This window comes from Opisthocomus hoazin, chromosome 6 (assembly GCF_030867145.1).
Source record: "Opisthocomus hoazin isolate bOpiHoa1 chromosome 6, bOpiHoa1.hap1, whole genome shotgun sequence".
NCBI classification, from domain to species: domain Eukaryota; kingdom Metazoa; phylum Chordata; class Aves; order Opisthocomiformes; family Opisthocomidae; genus Opisthocomus; species Opisthocomus hoazin.
Window position 1 is genome coordinate 67,877,104 of NC_134419.1, and position 18,141 is coordinate 67,895,244.

At 41.1% G+C, this 18,141-nt stretch overlaps 1 protein-coding gene across 3 annotated transcripts in view; it reads right to left on the bottom strand.

Moving 5' to 3' along the window:
• Nucleotides 1-18,141, bottom strand: part of LOC104336537 (VPS10 domain-containing receptor SorCS1) — a 311,179-nt gene that overhangs the window by 38,807 nt on the left and 254,231 nt on the right. For all 3 annotated transcript variants that reach the window (XM_075423698.1, XM_075423700.1, XM_075423699.1), the window contains exons 11-16: nt 13,994-14,096; nt 13,456-13,532; nt 12,776-12,867; nt 11,705-11,812; nt 10,552-10,669; nt 8,630-8,760 (exon numbers count right to left, since the gene is read on the bottom strand). In XM_075423698.1, the coding sequence (XP_075279813.1) occupies nt 8,630-8,760; nt 10,552-10,669; nt 11,705-11,812; nt 12,776-12,867; nt 13,456-13,532; nt 13,994-14,096 (629 nt within the window). The remainder of the gene's footprint in view (nt 1-8,629; nt 8,761-10,551; nt 10,670-11,704; nt 11,813-12,775; nt 12,868-13,455; nt 13,533-13,993; nt 14,097-18,141) is intronic.

The following is an 18,141-nucleotide window of genomic DNA, read 5'->3' on the forward strand; positions in this document are numbered from 1 at the left end:
AAACAGTTACACAAAAAAAGAAAAAAAAATACAGGTATTAGGTCCTGCTTTCTACTGTTGATACAAGTTCTGATTTTTCTTAATCTGTTTACCAGGATTTCTGGTTTTTTATTGATATAGCAACAGATTCTTCAGCCTGCTTTATCTTATTTGGGGGTGTTCAGGTTACCTTACATATGTCCCGGTATAAACAAGCAGAACCAGACCAGGTAGTTCATGAGCTATTGCACTATCTGTTCTCCCTCCGTTATCTAACAGTGCTTCTCAGGTTCAAATCTAGACTCAAATATAATAAAAGCCAGATATCTAAGCTAAGTTCATTCACTGCTGTCTCAGTCATATCTTAGAAAACTGAAAGGCTAAACAGTTAATTGTATTTGGAAACTATATCCCATGAGCTGTAAAGGAAGATTTACAGCCCGTGGAGAGCTTTTGATTGAAGGCATTAACAGTGTATTTGGTAATGGAAAAGAAGTCTGCGATCTTCAATTCTATTTTTGTTTGGAAGAGGAAATGCCTCCAGAAATTATATGTTAGAAACAATGAGTCAAGCTGTAATCTTTTGACATAATTTTGGTTTAGCTATGGCTTTGGTTCCACTAAAAATAAACAGTTCAAATTAGTTTTGATTCCAGGTAAACAAAGACTTTATAAAAATTGTTATTGTGGAATAAATAAACAAACAAAAAACCTCTTGAATCAGTATTCCGTTCACATGTGGTTTTACTCTTCAGCCTTTGAGTAATGAGGACTGCTTGGTTGGAAAACCATTCTTATTCCTTTTACTAAGCTTTCTCCATAGCCTATAATGGAGAAGTTAATGGGATGCCATTTCTAAGAATCACTATACAGAGTCCACAAACTATTCCAATATTCCAGTTACAATATGAACCTTGATCTTAAAATGGCACTTCTTTGCAAAGCACATTTTTTGCTTATTATCTTTAATGTCTTGGTATCAAGTAGCCTGTTATTCTAAGAAAAGAGGATTAGGGCAGCATTAGGTTATGTGATAAAGGGCTCATTTTCGTATATGTAAAGAAGCAGAGAGGGAAAACACTAGGCAGAGGAACCTTAATAACCTGGTCAGAGTCAGTGGAGCCCCTGTCCCAGCTCCTCCCAGGGCTGTCACAGGAGAGCCATCAGTTCATGGCCGGGGTTAGACCTGCCAGATCGTCAATGGGACAGGCTCTCCCCAGACCACTTTGCAGACTACTGAGTGAAGTTACTGCACACAGGGGTACAGGGCTCCTTTTGCCACGCCAGGGAAGAGCATCTGGAATCTCCATTTCTACTTTCCTGGGTGAGGGCCTATCTGTTCTGTGTGCGTGTGCATGTAGTGGTCTAAGTCTCAGCAACTGGACTCAGACCATGGGTCACACAGGTCCATGTGCCTGCAATGCCAGCAACTGGAATGACTGGAGTGCGTGCATACTGTGCAGGCGAGCACCAAGCCAGACTACCCAGTGAGCAGGATAAAAGACCTGGGAGCTAGGTGCTGGTGTCATAAGTCTAGGCTGGATACTAGGTTCATGAATTAGTTATTGAAGAGAAGTTATTGAAGAGGTCATTAGGTCTGAGTGAATGGCTACTGCTGTAAAGTCATATAGGTCTGGACCTGCTTGTGAGACCTGTTATGTGTGTGTACGTCTATGCATGAGGCAACTGGAGATGTCCAGTTGTCAGCAACTGGGGAGACAATGCATCCAGGGACCAGACACTGGACAGACCTGGTTGTCTAAGACCACTTACTGGTGGGATCAATATTATGTGTATGTTTGCAGTGCACATATTTTCCCCAAATGGGATTTCATCTTGATCAACCACAGGAGGAAACAGGATGAGGCAACTGGTGTTTGTGTGAGTGCTGTGTTTTCTTCTTGTTCTAATCTGTGTCGCCAGCCACGTACATATGCATATATGTACTGTGCGTATATGCATATGCGTGCCTATGCAGAACAAATGCTCAACCTTGTAACTGCCTGGGTTGGGAGACACAGAGTTGCAGCAGCCTCACCTCTATCAGGTGATATTTGTAGACTAATATTAACAACAACAAGAATATTTAACATTATGAAGACTTTTTTCTAATGCCTTTTTCTTTCTGGACCAAAGCATGATGGCTTAAAACAAAAATTTAATAAATCACTGTTAAACAATTTTAAAAAACCTGGTATGGATCTAAGATATCAGAAAAAGAAAAAAAGGAGGTAATATTTTGCAACTTATTTTTGTTAAATTTCTTATACTTGTTTTCAAAAGCGGGACACTGAGAAGAATTTTGTCACTGCTTTTTACTCCTGACAGCAATTATTCCTTCTGAATCAAAAAAATAATTGTTTTGAGGCAATCTAAAAAAGGAGAAATTAAAAAGATGACATTAAGCAAAAGAAAATTAAAGCAGCATATCACTTGCGAAAACTCCTAAACATCTATTAGACTGCACGACTGTTCCAAAGGAGTATTTTGGCACCTGTAGTCCTTGGGATATCTACCACAAGTAACCGAGAACATACTCTAGGAAACAGCAATGAAGTAGATGACCTAAATGGTCTTTTCCTCAGTTTTTTTGATTGAATTTTCATCAATCTATTTACTCATATGCTAGTGACTGAATGTTGCTTTATTGCTTTGGAAGCATCAGCCAGCCTATACTCCCACTTCCATGTGCTTCTCTAATCATCCTTGTTGGAATAAGAACACTATCTGCAGAATACACATTATGATGAAGAACACCATTCTGATTTGCTTAGAGAAAACAAATATTTACGTACAAGTGGGACTCCTGTATTTTTGTTATTCATTTTTCAACACTCTGCAGCACTATATTCCTAAGTTATCATGTGTCACTTTAATTAAAAATCTGTAACACTGTACACACACAATGTTCTGTAAACAGTTAGGTGAAAACAAAACAAAACAATACAGTGAAATCTGCCTCAGAGGGGATCAGTACCCACAGTCCAATTTGATGCAGTAGTATCAGTCTGGAATTTCTCACTACACACATATCTAGACTCACTTTATAATTTTGGTTCCCTTTAGTACCTGCACATCTGGACAAAGCAAGCTTGACTTAACTAAGTATGACTATACTTGGATCGTATTTCTCAAACTCAAGACAATGAAGACCTAGGATTTTCCACAGCAGAAATAGTTCTAAGCACAGAAGTTTCACAGTGTTGTTTTCAGGCTTGCAAATCGTCTGCCTCATTAAGGCCCTACAGAAATATCATCCCAGTAAATGACATGAATTGCTGTTCCATATCTCTTTACAGATGCACCAGCCACCCATTCACCTCCACAGTCTTGGAATCTAATGAATTCCTTGGCTACAGGCTGGTGCATGCAGAACACTGATGCTGACAACAAATTGCTGCCTACAATTTGGCACAACAGGCTTTGTAGCAATCAACAAGCATTAGCATCAATTGGATTGCCATGGCACAAGCCAGTATAGCAAAATCTGGAGACAGGGAAGGCATCAGCTTTAGTCTGCAATCAGCTAGCCGAGTCATTGCCTGGTAACCGGGAATTGGAATTTGCATATATTGATGGTATTTTGAGCCTGCCTGAAAAGAAGTCAGGTGAAGTAGGTAATTCACCTATCAAAAAAGAGTGGAGCATTCACCAGCAGGGATTATTTTATCAGTATGAAGCAGCCTATCTTGTGGCTCTCACTGATCATGGTTTTACCCTGGCCAATTTTACTGGTTTAAGCTAGAATCTTGTTTGTCTTAGTCAACTAGGATTACAAGTCTCTTTCTGTAATTAGAGACAGATATGAATTCATTCCAGAAGTTCTGTATCCCTGCTCAAAGCTAGTGGTAAATCCCCTTATCTAAGATTATTTGCAGCACAGGTAAAAAATCAAAGTAAAAGAAATTCCTTTGTAGCTTGAATACAAACCTGACAGAAACTGTTATGGAAGAACTGTAAATCCACATGAAATTATTAAAATCCCACTGTATTTAGACACAGAAATAACCAATTAAGTCATATGAGCAATTGCCATGTTCATACCTTCAAAAAATCAAGAGATGACTTAACACTTAACCACAGGACTTCCTTAACACTAACAGCTTCACCTTAAGGTCAACTATGCCAAACTGAAAATGCTACTTGTGGTTTTGTATGCTGTGCTTTGCAAACTTTTCAGACATTAAATGGGGTGGAATTGAGGTATCTGTGATTATAGTCACCTTTGTTCTGCAGTTTCCAAAAGCCTTCATGGAAAAAAATGACTGTGGCCACAGCTGTGGAAGTCTTACCACCTTTTTATGCATGTAATACCATTGTCTAATATGGAAATATAATGCAAGTGTAGATTTGTGTTAAAAGGGAGATGTGCTTGTTTCCCAGTTCTGCAGGATATGACGCGGGATTTATCGCACAGAAGGATGGATTCAGCTGCAGTTTGAGTTATGGATCTATGAAGGCATATGATTATGATTGTATCACCATATTTGGAGTCAAGTTATACCAGCTTATCTTAATGGGGAACCTAAAATCCCCAAAATGTTTCCAGTAAATCTATGCCTGGTAGGTCATAGAATCATAGCATAGTTTGGGCTAGAAGGGACCTTTAAAGCTCGTCTAGTCTAACCCCTCCTAGATGTCTAGGCCACTAAAGATGCAGCGATGCAGACACTGCGTAATGAATCTGTATTTTCCACAAGCATTCAAATTGAAGTAAAAATTCATTCAAAATTGCTGTTTGTTAGCTAACCTAGCCTACCTCAATGATAAATCAAAGTTAGTTAACCTAAGGGTGCAAAACTATGTGTCTTTCAGAACTGGCACCCGCACGATCATCTGAACTGACGAGTGGTAACAAAGCAAGCCAACAGAGTCTAATCACATTCAGTATGCACCTCCCTGCCGTTTGTCAGGACCGTTTCTTGTGACACAGGACTCTGACGTTTCAGCATAAGAACTAAACCTAGCACGCAGCTCTATAACTTAAGTGCCAGACAATAAAAAAAGAGTAACCATATCCTTGCTGATATCATCAGTGAAACAAATAGGCCTGATCCTTAATTGCACGAAGGCTCCTTTGTGCCTCTCTGGCTATCCAAAGACACCAGCACCAGAATCAACAGGCTCATACTTCCCACCAAGGTATGAGATATGGGAATACTGGTAGAAGCAGCCCTCAGTATTAATGACAGCGGGTTCAGAGAAAGGACTGACAGCGAGACACTTAACTCAAAGTTTCTATTAAAGGACCTGGGAGACAGGTAGCTGAAGGATGAACACCACCGAAGATTTCCATCTGTGTCTAGGAGGTGCTCCTGCTCGAGAGATATTGCCGTAATAATGCTCAAACGGCAGGAAGGAACACAGTGTAAGGAAACCAGCTAAATTAATGCTTTAATAACACACAAGTAACGGTATCATCCGTTTACCCAAATCAATTAAATGAAGAAGGACACGCTGGTTTCCAGGCCGTTGCTAGGACAGATTTGCCGAGGGCTTCTGCTGGCTCCTACTCGTGCCCATCGCTGAAGCGCCATTGCCCTCTGGCTGCCACCCGCAGCCCCGGCACCGAGCGGGCTCTGCACCGGCCCGCGGTAAGAGATGTCTGCTGTCAGAGGGCTAGAGAAACTACAGCCATTTTTAATGCCACTCAGTTTTGCTGTTGTGTAAAACAATAAACAAACATGCCCTTTTCTCTGAGAAAGAACTACCATGGGCTGAATGCAGATTTGAAAAGATCCTGGAGTTCTATGATATTACCAGGAGAAAAAAACATTATAAAATCTTTATGTCTTTTATAACTGGCTTTTTTCCCCCTGAACTGATAAAAAAAGCACTCATAGGATTAACAGCAATAATGCTTTTTTTTTTTTTTGCACTTTACCTGACCACATATATACATTTTTTTTTACTCCAAGCTCTGACAAGCTTAGATAATAAAATTTTCTCCATTCAAATTCAGTGTTTAAATAGCAAAGCAAGTCCTACTCTGATTGGAGCAGGGGTTGTTGTCTTCTGTAGTTCTATATACAAGTCTGGGTCCTGCAGCCACTGATGCTAATCTAAAAAGCTGCCAAGTTTATTTGAAGGTTGCAAAATCACGCACAGCCCCGTCAGCTACGGGGCTTCTCCCTGCCTGGGGGATACATGTCCCTTTCAATCTCCTTCAATTAATAGCCCTGCCCAGCAAAGTCGAGAAATAGGGAATTCAAAACACTGCTGAAATATCATGATTGAGGATGATGAAAGTGCTGCTTCCTTTAGCAGGAAGGACCCCAAGGAGGACATCCTTCCACAGCAAGAATTCATTCAACGGTTTTCCTCCAAATGCCTCTTTGGACCAGCTTCTGCAGGGTGCACCGGCAGTGAAGCCTAGCGCAGAGTTCAACAAGGCAGGCACTGAACGCTACAACGCAGCAGCAGCTTTGCCTTTCTCAGCACAATAAAACTGGGCTGAGAAATTCAGTTAAGCCATCAGAATTGCTTTTCTCTTGCCATCTCTTTTCTTCTTCTTTAAGAAACCTCTGTCTTCCATTCCCTGTGGCTTTTCTGTCCTTCTCTGGCAAATCTATGTAAAACTATGCTCCTGCCTGTATTAAATAGACAAATAAGTGATGAATATTGCTGGTAAATTTTTCTGAACTGGATGCTTAAAGCAATGTTTCTGTCTTTTGTCCTCAGAGTCAGTGGGGACGGAAGCTGAAGTAGATAAAGTAAAAATCCAGATCTGAGACTTTAGGAATAACAAGAGCTCAGAGAGAATTGGAGAGGATCACGACTGTCTGCTCTAAACCAAAAGTGATTCCATCAGAAGGAGCAAGGCCCTCTTAGGTCAGGAAGGCTTTCTATCAGTCAGCTCAGCACAGAGACCTGCACTATTTTTAGGGGCATTTTCCTCAGGCTACTTTTAACATGACTTTTGAAAAGTCGTAATTCTGCTTCTTCCAACAGATTTAAGGGGTCTTGTTGGAGCGCGTGAACTGTGAATGTCTGTTGTACATCCCCAACTATCCAAGCATTCTCTTAGAGATTCTCTCACAATCCAGCAGACCTTCAGGAGAAAGTTTCCTCGAAGTAAACATAAAAGAAATAAAAGCATGTTTCCCCCAGCAAATATCACCGCGGTGCATTTGTTCTGCATCTAGCAACAAACTTTTGTAGTAGCAAACTACACAATCAATTTTAATGAAATAAAATCACTCATTCTCAGACAGAGAGAAGTTCTGGAAGGAAAGCATATTTTTATCTGAAGCATTTCATGAGTGCGTGCCCCTTACAAGCGTCAGGAGTTTAACCACTGATTGACTGTGAGTCAATCCTATCAGTTATTTTCTTGAGCCTGGGCATGAGTTTAGCACAGCTTTGTACTGCACGCTCTGCAGGAAAGTCAAAATCTTCTGGGAATTTCCTTCCTACTTGTGTATTTTTCTAGTTGGCTGCTATCATTTTTACATTACCAGAGATATGTTAAACAGCTGAAATCCAGGACCTTTGGGCACCTACATGATGAACTACACACAGAACTGAGGCATCTTCTCCCTAACAAAGAACTCACTGGAAGATGATACTCTCTGGTATTCAGAGAATCAGTGCCCAAATATGCTCATAATTTTTATAATTTGATGCAAGAAGATTTACTTTTTATGACACATGCAAAAGCCTCCTGTGATTCTGTGATTTTATATAGAAAAATCAATATAAATACAGTTATGTGAGGGTGAGAAGGGAAATGCTGTAAATTTCCATGGTCCTGGAGTGAACTCCTACAGCTAGAAACAAAATATTTATGAGATGAACCTCTTCAGGGAACATGTTACAGCTTCTGGGTTTAATTAATAATATAGCATAGATCTAGCTGGGTGAGGTACAAAGGGGGATTATCAGCCCTGCCAGAGAGCCACCATTTCTCTTTTCTGGGACACTCAGGACTGTCTCAGACTCGGAGAAAACACGTGATAGAGATATTTCAGTAATGTGGTTCCCTGCCTTTTTTGTGCAAATTGCTGTGAGCCAGCAGGAACCTTGAAATGATACCAGAAGCTGAGCATTTTATCACGCCATTCATAACACACCAATGGATTCTATTTTCTATAGCATACAGCAGAGGAGAGAAGGCTTCAGGAGGACATTAACCCAAATCATGAAGGCAGCGTCTGTTAGATACTATCAAACATGCTGATCCAGATATAATAAATCACCCAGAAATTCCCTAGATACTCAATTTCCAGAAGCTGAAGACCTATTTTGCATATACATATATTTACTTTTACACATATTTACATATATGCGTGCAAGTATGAGGAATTTATTTTATTTTTTCCGCACACTATACATGACTTACACACTACTTTCACAGCCACCTCTGGTCACTGCTGAGGTTAGATGTGCTAAATGGGCCTTTTACCTTAATGCTGCACAGAGTTCAGATGTCACCTGGAAAATGGTCTGTTGAGCATCAATTTCATGGGAGCCTTAAGCAGACTGCAGATATCTACTCCACCTTACTTTTGACATACCTGTACGACTAGGGAGCAACCTATTTAGCCACTTACGTCTTTGTGAATATCTACTCTCTGCAAGCCTACAGTCTGTCTAGTAAGCTCTGCATCAGCATGGTAGAGAACACACAATTCTTGTGCCCGTTGCTCACCAGTCAAAGTCTGCCTCTGTGCACACGCATGGCTCCGAGGTCATGGCCGCAGCATACTTTCCTTGCATGCATTTCTTCTCTGACTTGCGCTTCCTGTAGACCCTTTTTGCTCCCATGATGCAAGCCTCTCCCTGGAAAAAAAATCAAAACATATCTTTCTCTGACACCCACCAGGCTATTTGTATCACTCAATATTTCCAAGCCTGTGCAATGGGAAATGTGACTCAAGGGAAGAGGATGGGAAGTCAAATGCCATGTCAGTACACTGAAGCTAATTAAAGCTACTGAAGCTTTCACTGAAACTGAAACAGCTTTTCCAATACACACGAAGAAATGATCTGAGGTTACTTCTGTATCTGACTCAGTTCTGAATTTGTTCCAAAGCCAATGAGCAATTGATTCAGGCCTATTTCTCATTTATAGATTAGGTTTCACAGTAACTGAAAACACAGTCTGATCTCTCTGCAATCTGAGCCACAGAGCATGTCTACTTCTTTGGTCTGATCTCTCTGGCAATATTTTTGTTCAGTGGGAACTAGTAATATGTAAATACTTTCCATAGGCTACGAGTTCAGGTTTCACAGGGTTTCACTTGTTGTGTGTATGATAAAATTTCATTGTATTTTCAAACCTATCTTCAGCACCTTGTTAAATATTTTTATCAAGGGAACAAGGTTCAGTCTTGTAATCTCAGTGTAAAGCAAATCAAAAGGCAAGAGTCTACAGCAGCCTTCCTAAAAATAGTTCTTCCAGCTCCAAAGCCAACATCCTCAAAGATATACTGCAAAATCCTTGGCATTTTTGCTTATGCAAACACAAGAAGGTAAAGAACAAAATATGGTGGGGTCTCCCTTGTTAGCTTTTATGCTGTTAAAATTGCTGTAGGAAGAGAAACTTTTCATGGCTTTGATTTGCCCATGAAACAGAAGGGCCTGAATGGCAACTGGTGTAAAATGCTGTGCCTCCTTGAATTTCAAGGAAACTGTACTAGTTTTCAACATCTAAGGAACTTCATCATAACTGGTATTATCAGCGTGGAATTGTGCCTTGTGTGAGCAGCTAGTCTGAGTCAAGCTACTTTCATTTCACATTGATTATTAAATTCTTGCCCAGCAAGACATATACAGAAAGACAACTTTTGATGATATAAATGGGTGGTTTTGCTTTAGACTTCAGTGGAGTCTGTGGTGCTTATATAACCACAGAATTTGGGCCATATTTTATTCTGATCTAATGCAGGCTGTTGTGTCAAACTTGGCAGAGCTGGGAAAGTGCCCCAAGGCAGGCGCAGGCACTGCGCAGAGCACGTTACCTTGCTGGGCACTTAAGCAATGGCTCCTGGTGTGATGCAGGAGCTGCGTCCAGGATGCAAGGGACAGGGCATGGGGGCCCAACGGACTAAGGAATACTAAATGCCTGGCTCCCACAGCAGAAATACCAATGCTGAGAGAGACAGAACAAGGATGAAACCAAGTGAGCGAGAAATGAAGCTAAGAGGGCAGGGATTTGGGGAAACAAGTGTGAAAGCAATTAGAATGGTCTTAAGACACTGGCTCTGAGGACACAGAAGGACGGAGGAAGAGAAAGGAGGTAAGAATGGGGAAATTGGATGGGAGATGTAGGACTGAAGGAGTTCAGGCCTCTTTCAGCAGCAGTGCCTCTGCTGTTGTTGCATTCCTCAGCTCTGGATAAGTCTGAGCTAATTGCCTGCATGGAGAATGAAACCCAATAGGCAGCTGTTCATCCTTCGGGGCTCACAGAGTGCAATCTGAAGCCAGCATGCCTATGTAACAAAACAGACCCATCCAGTAAGGGACAATCTGACACACTAACGTAACAGGAAAAGACATCGGATCATGCTGATTTTTAACTGCAGGATCATTAGCTACTTCAGGTCAGATCCCAGCCTCCTTGCTTCTTACCTGGCTGTGGAGTTGCCAAGGTCTGTAGTCCTCTTCTGCACATCTCCGATCAAAAATGGACTTGTAGTCTACTTTCACTAGCTGCCACTCGGAGCGGTGGCTGAAATGTCCAAACACTCTACAGAATGCAGCAGAAAGAGCATACAGTAAGAGGTAGCACCAGAAGGAGTCTGGTAGTTACAGAGGTGCAGTCACCCACAGATTTCCAACAGATTAATTGCTTTACGAGCGTCAGTCCTACTGATTTTCACTTGATTGACATGGTGAAAGTCAGACTTCGGCTCCTAAATACCTACAACACTCTTAAAAATTGCATGTAGCTTTTATTCTGTGGATCAAGATCCTCCCACTTACGCCAATCCCCAAAATGATCATACAGAGAAGACTTGACATGGGGTTGGCAACACTTATACCTACAGGAGTTTGAGATCTCAATTATGAGCTTTGGGAACCCTTTCCATATGAATTAAAACGAGAACCTGAAATGATCATTCTTTGTACATCTCTATTAGCTCAGGTTAGTTTCCAAGCCACATATTATGTTTACTACAGGTCAGTTCATTTTTTACAGACATAAACTGAATTTTCCTCCTGCTTATGCAAATCAGATCTCAGGTAAAATGTCACAATTTCTGACAGGGTGAATCCAGATTTATGCACCATGCAGAGAGAGCTCAGCATACCACACTGAAACTAATAATAATTTTTCATGAGTCAGACTCCAGGCAATATTTCGTCATTCATTTTTACAAAAGAACTTCTTCATTTTTCTGTGGCTCAGTTAAAAAAATAAAAAGTAGCAGCAAAACACAGCTACGAAATACCCCACCATTTTTCTTTTAAATATTCATCTGTCAAGAGTAACTGTCAAGAGTAACTCTGCTTTAAATCACATTCAATTTGAGGAGTCAGGCTTTACGCTGATAGGGTAAGTGATAATGTTTTTGCAGCTTGCAAGGAACCATGCAGTCATTTCCTCAATCATATCACAAATAAACACTGATGATTTAGCAACAGAAGACTCCATGCTCCTGGCTTCAGATGGCACTTGGTTTGGTCCCCTGCCAGAAATACTATTATGTCATGAACAACCCTCATGAGCTATTTTTGGTGTGGTTCCCATCAACATCAGCATGATGGCATGCTCACTTACGTCATGATGAGAGTTTCCTCTCCAGGTTCCCCTAGTACTCCATCCACAAACAGTGGGAGGGATGTGAAACTGTACTTGCTCCAAGATCTCCCTTCATCAAAACTTAACCTAGTGGAGAAAGCAGAATGAGTATCTTCTTTCCTTACTCTCCTCCTACTTTACTGAAGAGAACCTCTAGTCCACTACAGCTGCTATAGAGAAGTAGCAAACAGCTTCTGTTCTTGCACCATAAATCAGAGCACTGATCAAACTTGTTTGGCATCATACTGTTAACCAATGTCCAATACTTAAGTGGTGGAAACTAATAAAACTATGTTAGAGATTGATGTTTTAAGGGCAAAACATACCCTAGGGCTAGGATTTTTTTTTAAATAAGTGATTTTGAGCATCTTATTTTTGGGTCCCCAACATAAGATATTGTAAGGCAGTTAGATTTCTGGAGCACAAGAGCTTTGCCTCTTCTGACCAGCAGTTTTCCCTGGGGTGGGTCTAAGCAAAAGCTTGGAACCACTCATCACTTCCTAAGACTTGGGTCTGCGTGTTTCAGATATGACACTGACCGTAGTGGAAGCAAATAATGCAAAACATCACAAAACTACATTCTACCTACTGCGTAAACTCAAGAGTGCTAAATAGCGGGGATACTTCTGCCTTATTGGCTATACAACCCTGAATCTATTCAGGAAAATTCTGGTTCATGAGTGCTGCCTGACACATAGAAGACAAATGCATCAATAATTTTGAAAATTACAAGTACTTTGGCAACTTCATAAGATACAAAGCCGCAGTCCAGACTCATATTACACAAATAACCAAACCCAAGTAGTCAAGTTGTGGTGAACCTGGAAAGTCGTGGAGTTACACTGACAATATCTCAGATCTGGCCACACTGAAACTATGTAAGCTGAAATTGCCAGGATTTCTTAGCTTTACTTGAGTAAGTGTTTGCCAGTATCTTAACTGATATTTTCTAGATTGTAGCTACAGAAAACTCTGGACACACCTTAACTGCCTACTTCCTGGCATCTGAAAAGAGGGACAGCAGACATTTAGCATAGACAGAGTCATTACCAGAGATGTCTGATCGGCAGAGATGTGTGTTTCATGGCAACCAGTACTCCACCTTGATCTAGGTACAGAACGCTGTGCTCTTCTTCAAAGATCTGGGGGAAAAAAGTGCATATATTTAAATCTATTTTCCTCAGTATCGAGAGAATGTCATAGTTCTTTAAGTACAATCATGGCAGAAAACAGGTATGTGCTAAGGAAGTTACTGAGTAGTGGAAGGTGTTCTGTACAAAGACAGTTCCTGGGTTTTGATTTTTATTCTGGTTTTGTTTTGGGTTTGTTTTTTGTGTGTGGGGGGGGGTAGGGTGGTTTTTTTTTTAACTTTTCCCACTTCCTTGGAAAATGCATTCTGCCTCTGCTTGATAAAAAAGTTAGAAACATGATTTTTTTTCACGGATCAACAATTTCTCTCCTTTTGATGACAGATTTATGTTTAAAGAAGAATTTTATGCGTCCTATACCACATAACTGATGTACACAGATCCATCTTGCAAGAGGTGTTGGTCAGTCATGGTGGTTTTGTTTACCAATGCAAATGTGTGGTAAGAGTAGTCGCTAGACCTGCTGCAACAGGTGGGATTTCACTAAATATTAAGCACTTCATTTAACTTCATCATCCGGTCTCTTTCTGCAATTAATGGAGAGAGAGAGGTAGCTTCAGAACCTGTGATTCTGTTGTTTACCTGTCTCCAAGTGTTCCCAGCATCAGAAGAAACAAACATGCTGATGTCATTGTCTGATAGTTCAGTGCCTATATTACCTGTAAAATGAGCATTGATTAGTGATGTAACACTCTAAGAAATAGCAGAATTAGCAAATCAGGGGAGGAAATGTGTTTATTTACCTTTTGCAATTAAAGAACTTCTAGTTTTGGGAAAAGAAAGAGGGCAAAGGGAAGGGAAAATCTTTCAGTTTGAAGAAAATATATATAAAAGATCCAATGTATACATCTCTACACACCTCCCTATGCAAAGGAAGTGCCCTGGTTGGAATCTAATGTTCATGGGAGTAGAGGACTAGATGCGATCTCCTTGGTCCTGCAGGTCAGTTTCCGTAAAAAATATCTGACAAGTTGAAGTAAGGACTTCCGTTTGACAGCCTTCCTTCCTTCCTGCTACTGGTGGTGTGACATCCCACCCAACACCCTCCACAGCCATCACAAACTCAATATTTTGTCAGTGTTTTCACATAATACATGGGCAATCTTCAAATGTTTCATACCTGAAGCTACAATAATACTGGGGGCAGTGTCTCGGCTGGCGATGTTTCCTGAGGTGTAGGGATTCTCTGAGACCTTCAGGTGAAGATGAAGGGAGCAATAGGGCTATGGAGAAAGGGGAAATGAAAAGTAAAAAGCAGACACAACATGAAATACATGCTCCTATTGCTTACAGGCTTAGAAATACACAGTATCTTTCCGTATTATTTACTAATCAATGTAAATACATTGTAACAGCCACCCTCAGAAATACACAGCCTCTGTCCTGGTTCTGTTGTGAGAGCTTCGCTATCATTTTCTAACACAACCCGTTCCCACTGAGAAAGTGATTCATTAGGCTGAAATCCTTTCACAATAACAAAATCTTTGAGGCTGTATCCACAAAGCAGGCGCCCAGACTTGCAAGAGTGGGTAACAGTAAGGACTACCTAGCTCTCCTCGCTTCTAGCTCCCTTGAGAGGCAAGCAAGGCTGCAGATATGATGCAGTGACTCTCAGAGCAGCAGTGCCCAAGCTATCGCTGCAACAAGAAGCAAAATAACCCTACTGGTGTGGTGCTGAGCAACCACTAGTTAGCCACGAGAAACAACTTCATTCAGACATTGTCATAACATTACTTGACTCTCAGCACTTTTGACACACGACTCTGTCCTGCACTGCACCAGGAAGAAATAGCAGGACTGGAAAGTGTTAGTTTAAAAGTTGTTTAATACAATGCTTCTTCGCCCCATTTGGATGTGACCTTTGAGATTTCAATACAAATATATCCATGGAAAACTCACCTATTTGTTATTGATTTTGTATGTCAGGTACTCAGACAAGACAGGAATGGTACACAATAAATCAGGTGAGCAAAAACGTAAGACAGACAGGCAGATTTCCAAAATTGCTGTTACAATTCCCTCCAAGTCTATAGTCTGGTAATTTCTGAAAATGTTTACAATTTTTGCCTTCTCTTGGGCTTTATTTGCAGTACTTTTTTCCTTCCAAACCCCATGAAGAGTCCTTCGTGAAATATGCTAAGGGAAGGGAGGTGGAAAAAACCTGAAGCAAGCTGACCAAATCGAGGGGGAGATCACAGAAACACAAAGCAAAGCCCAGGCTTCAGCTTGCACAGCATTGTAAGACAAGCAGGAGAGGCTATGCAGAAGACCCTTCAGGCTCTTAGGAGGCAGGTCTTTCTGTCCAATATCAGTTGCCTAAATGCTAGGTCTCTAGCCCCAAAAGTTTTGTAGGCTTCCTCTGCAGGAGACCTAGCCCCATAGGTCCCTGAAGCAAAAACACTGATCCATCCCATCTCAAGATAGGTGTCTGATTTTGAAATGAAAATCTCCCTGTGGAGAATGACAACAACAAAAGGCAGGAGGTTTTTTGGGCAAAGATATATGAGAATGGTGAGGAAGGATGGGAGCTCTCACTTATGTGAGACAGAAAAAGGAGACGTGAGCTGTGCAGAAGGGAACACAACCTGCCATGTGGAATGTACTGAGCAGCCTAACTTTAACTGACAGCCTTGCGAGGGCAGCCGCTGGAGCACCCCGGGGGCACAGGGAGCGAGTGGAAACCAAATTGAGCTGACATGCATGCAGGAAGTGGAGAAGCATTGCAAGAGCATGAATTCTTCCCTTTTACATTTTTATATGTTTTGAAAAGACTAAATGCAGAACATATTTTTAAAACTAACACACTCCAAGCCCACTTCAGCATTCTGAAGACAGTAGCTAATGGGCAGCAACTCAGCCAATTCCCTACTCTGACAGAGATTAGACCTCGTTAGACACAAATCTTTGTGCCACCAGATGTTCTTCCAAATTTGTCTCATTTCACACATATCATACACAGAAATGGAATATATATCTCAAATGCCAAAAGCCAGGTCACCTGTCTAAGGAGAAAGAAGGTATTTTTAGTGTCATGACTTCTTATTGGTTGGAGTGCAGTAATGCTTACAGTGTCTAGTGACAACTGCATTATGGTGTAAAAACTAATCTCTCCACTCTAGCCAAACACCTGAAGTTATTGCCCATGGCCATCTCACGTCTTTACTGTGGCAGCATTCTTTTCTCCACCCTTGATGTACACCTTCTCCATCTGTATCCTTATATAGTTTATTGACAGATATTTTTCCAAACTGGCTGGTCTTCCATCACACTGTTGGTCCCTTTATGTTCCTCCTCTAGCTCCCACAACTTAACTTGTATACAGACAACTCAGCTTTGTTCTTTAGAATTTCCATCAATTGTATCTATCCTTCTTGTTGTTACCAAACGGCTACTGAAATCATTATTTTCATCAGAATCACCAATTTTGGGTTTCCCTGTCATTGTCTAGTACCCAGCAGTGCTAGGTGCTGCACAGACACCAAGGGAAAGACAATCATTGCCACGGAGCATTTACAGCCTAGATAGAAGATAAAGTGTGAGTGACATAGCCCACTGCTCTGATCACTGCTATAGTTCTTACAATCATGCTGGAGTTCATTACTTGCTTCCTAATATTTTTAAGCCAGCACTTTCATGCTCCTCACCCAGGAGGCTCCTCAGCCCCTTGTAAAATTTCTCATAAATACCTACAAACCCACTTCTTGGCTGTTCTGCAAAGCCCACTTGAACTGTCTCCAATGGCATGACACATACAAAACAGCTATTAGTAACTGTTCCTGATCAGGAGTCGGGCAAAGTATTATAGCACAAGTATGATGCTAGACATCATTCACAAAGCTAGTGGTAGTCACAGTATTTTCTCACCTGCAATAGGAGGAGCAATAAAGAGAGAGAAACACTTCCAGGAGAGAGATTCAAAACATCTCTCTCAGATGCTTAAATTATTCTGTAGCAGATGGTGTGAATGCCCTCCCTTACAAGAAGTGGGTCTTTGTCCTGAAATCCTTATAATCCATATAGACAAGACAAACAAAATGTGGGAGCGATTAAACAGATGTCTGGGGAAGAGAGGCACATAGAAAATAAATGACTTGCCCAAGGTCACGTAAGAAATTGGAGATAGGCCTAAAAACTGAATCAAGATTCTCCTGAGATTCCGCCCAGTATTTTAACCACAAGACCAATCCTTGAAAGCTAATTGATTAACTCTCCTAGACAGATGCCCACAACTTGGAAGACAGAGTTAATCCTCAGTTAACCACTTCACAGCACAAGATAAGTATCAAACAAACCCAGCATCTTTGGGATATAATACCTTGGCAGCTATTTTATGAAGATTAAGTGTATTCAGTGTAGAAAACAAGTGAGATAAACAAGAAAAATAAAACCTTGGGATTAGATAGAATTTCATTGCTTTCCTCCATCCTCATTGTTCAGAGCAATCTCACAAAAAACGCAAAGAAATTCTTTGAGTTGCTTTAAAAAAACCACCTTGAGCAAACTTACAGTAGAGGGATGGTTCCATCTGGCTTGCCTTGTGTTTCAACCAGATTCCCTCTTAACCTCCTTAGCTGCCAACTTAGCTGCAATGTATTTATTTCTGCATTAACTCTCCCTTAGCTTAAATTTAAAGACCAGATGCACAGAGGAAGACACTGCACAGCACTCGCAGGCTGGGGACCGTCCTGTCACTCTGGGAAAGGGCAGATCCCATTCTGCCAACAAGTTGGAACATATGTCATTGCTGTGTCCCAAGCTATTGCTAGAGGCAATTATGCTGAAAACCAGCAGTGAGAAAGTGTTAGTATCTGCCATAGAGGAAGCATGGGAGCTAAGCTAGATGTATGACGGACTACTCAGAATTCACTTCACCATGCCATAAGGAGCAGGAGGATCATGCCAAGAACAGTAATACATAGAGGGAAAAGGAGCAACTGACATAAGGAGGTAAAACTTCTGGTGATGCAAGGGTAGACAGAGTGTGGCTAAAGAGGTGAGTGGAGTTGGTGAACTGTTTAAATACTACAGCTGTGTCACATCAACAAGAAGAGAATTGCCTCAGAGCAGGGGACAATTCCTTTTCGCCATACTTTTTCTCAGTAGAATGCCATTATACATCCCTGACTTATCTCCAGGAACATACACTTCCAGTGGTTTTGCTTCGAAAATTTCCCCTACCACTCTCAGCTTCTGTGGCCTTTTCTCTATTATTTCTTGAATTCTTGCATTCCATAACCTGCCTTCATCTTCCCCCATCATTAACTGTGA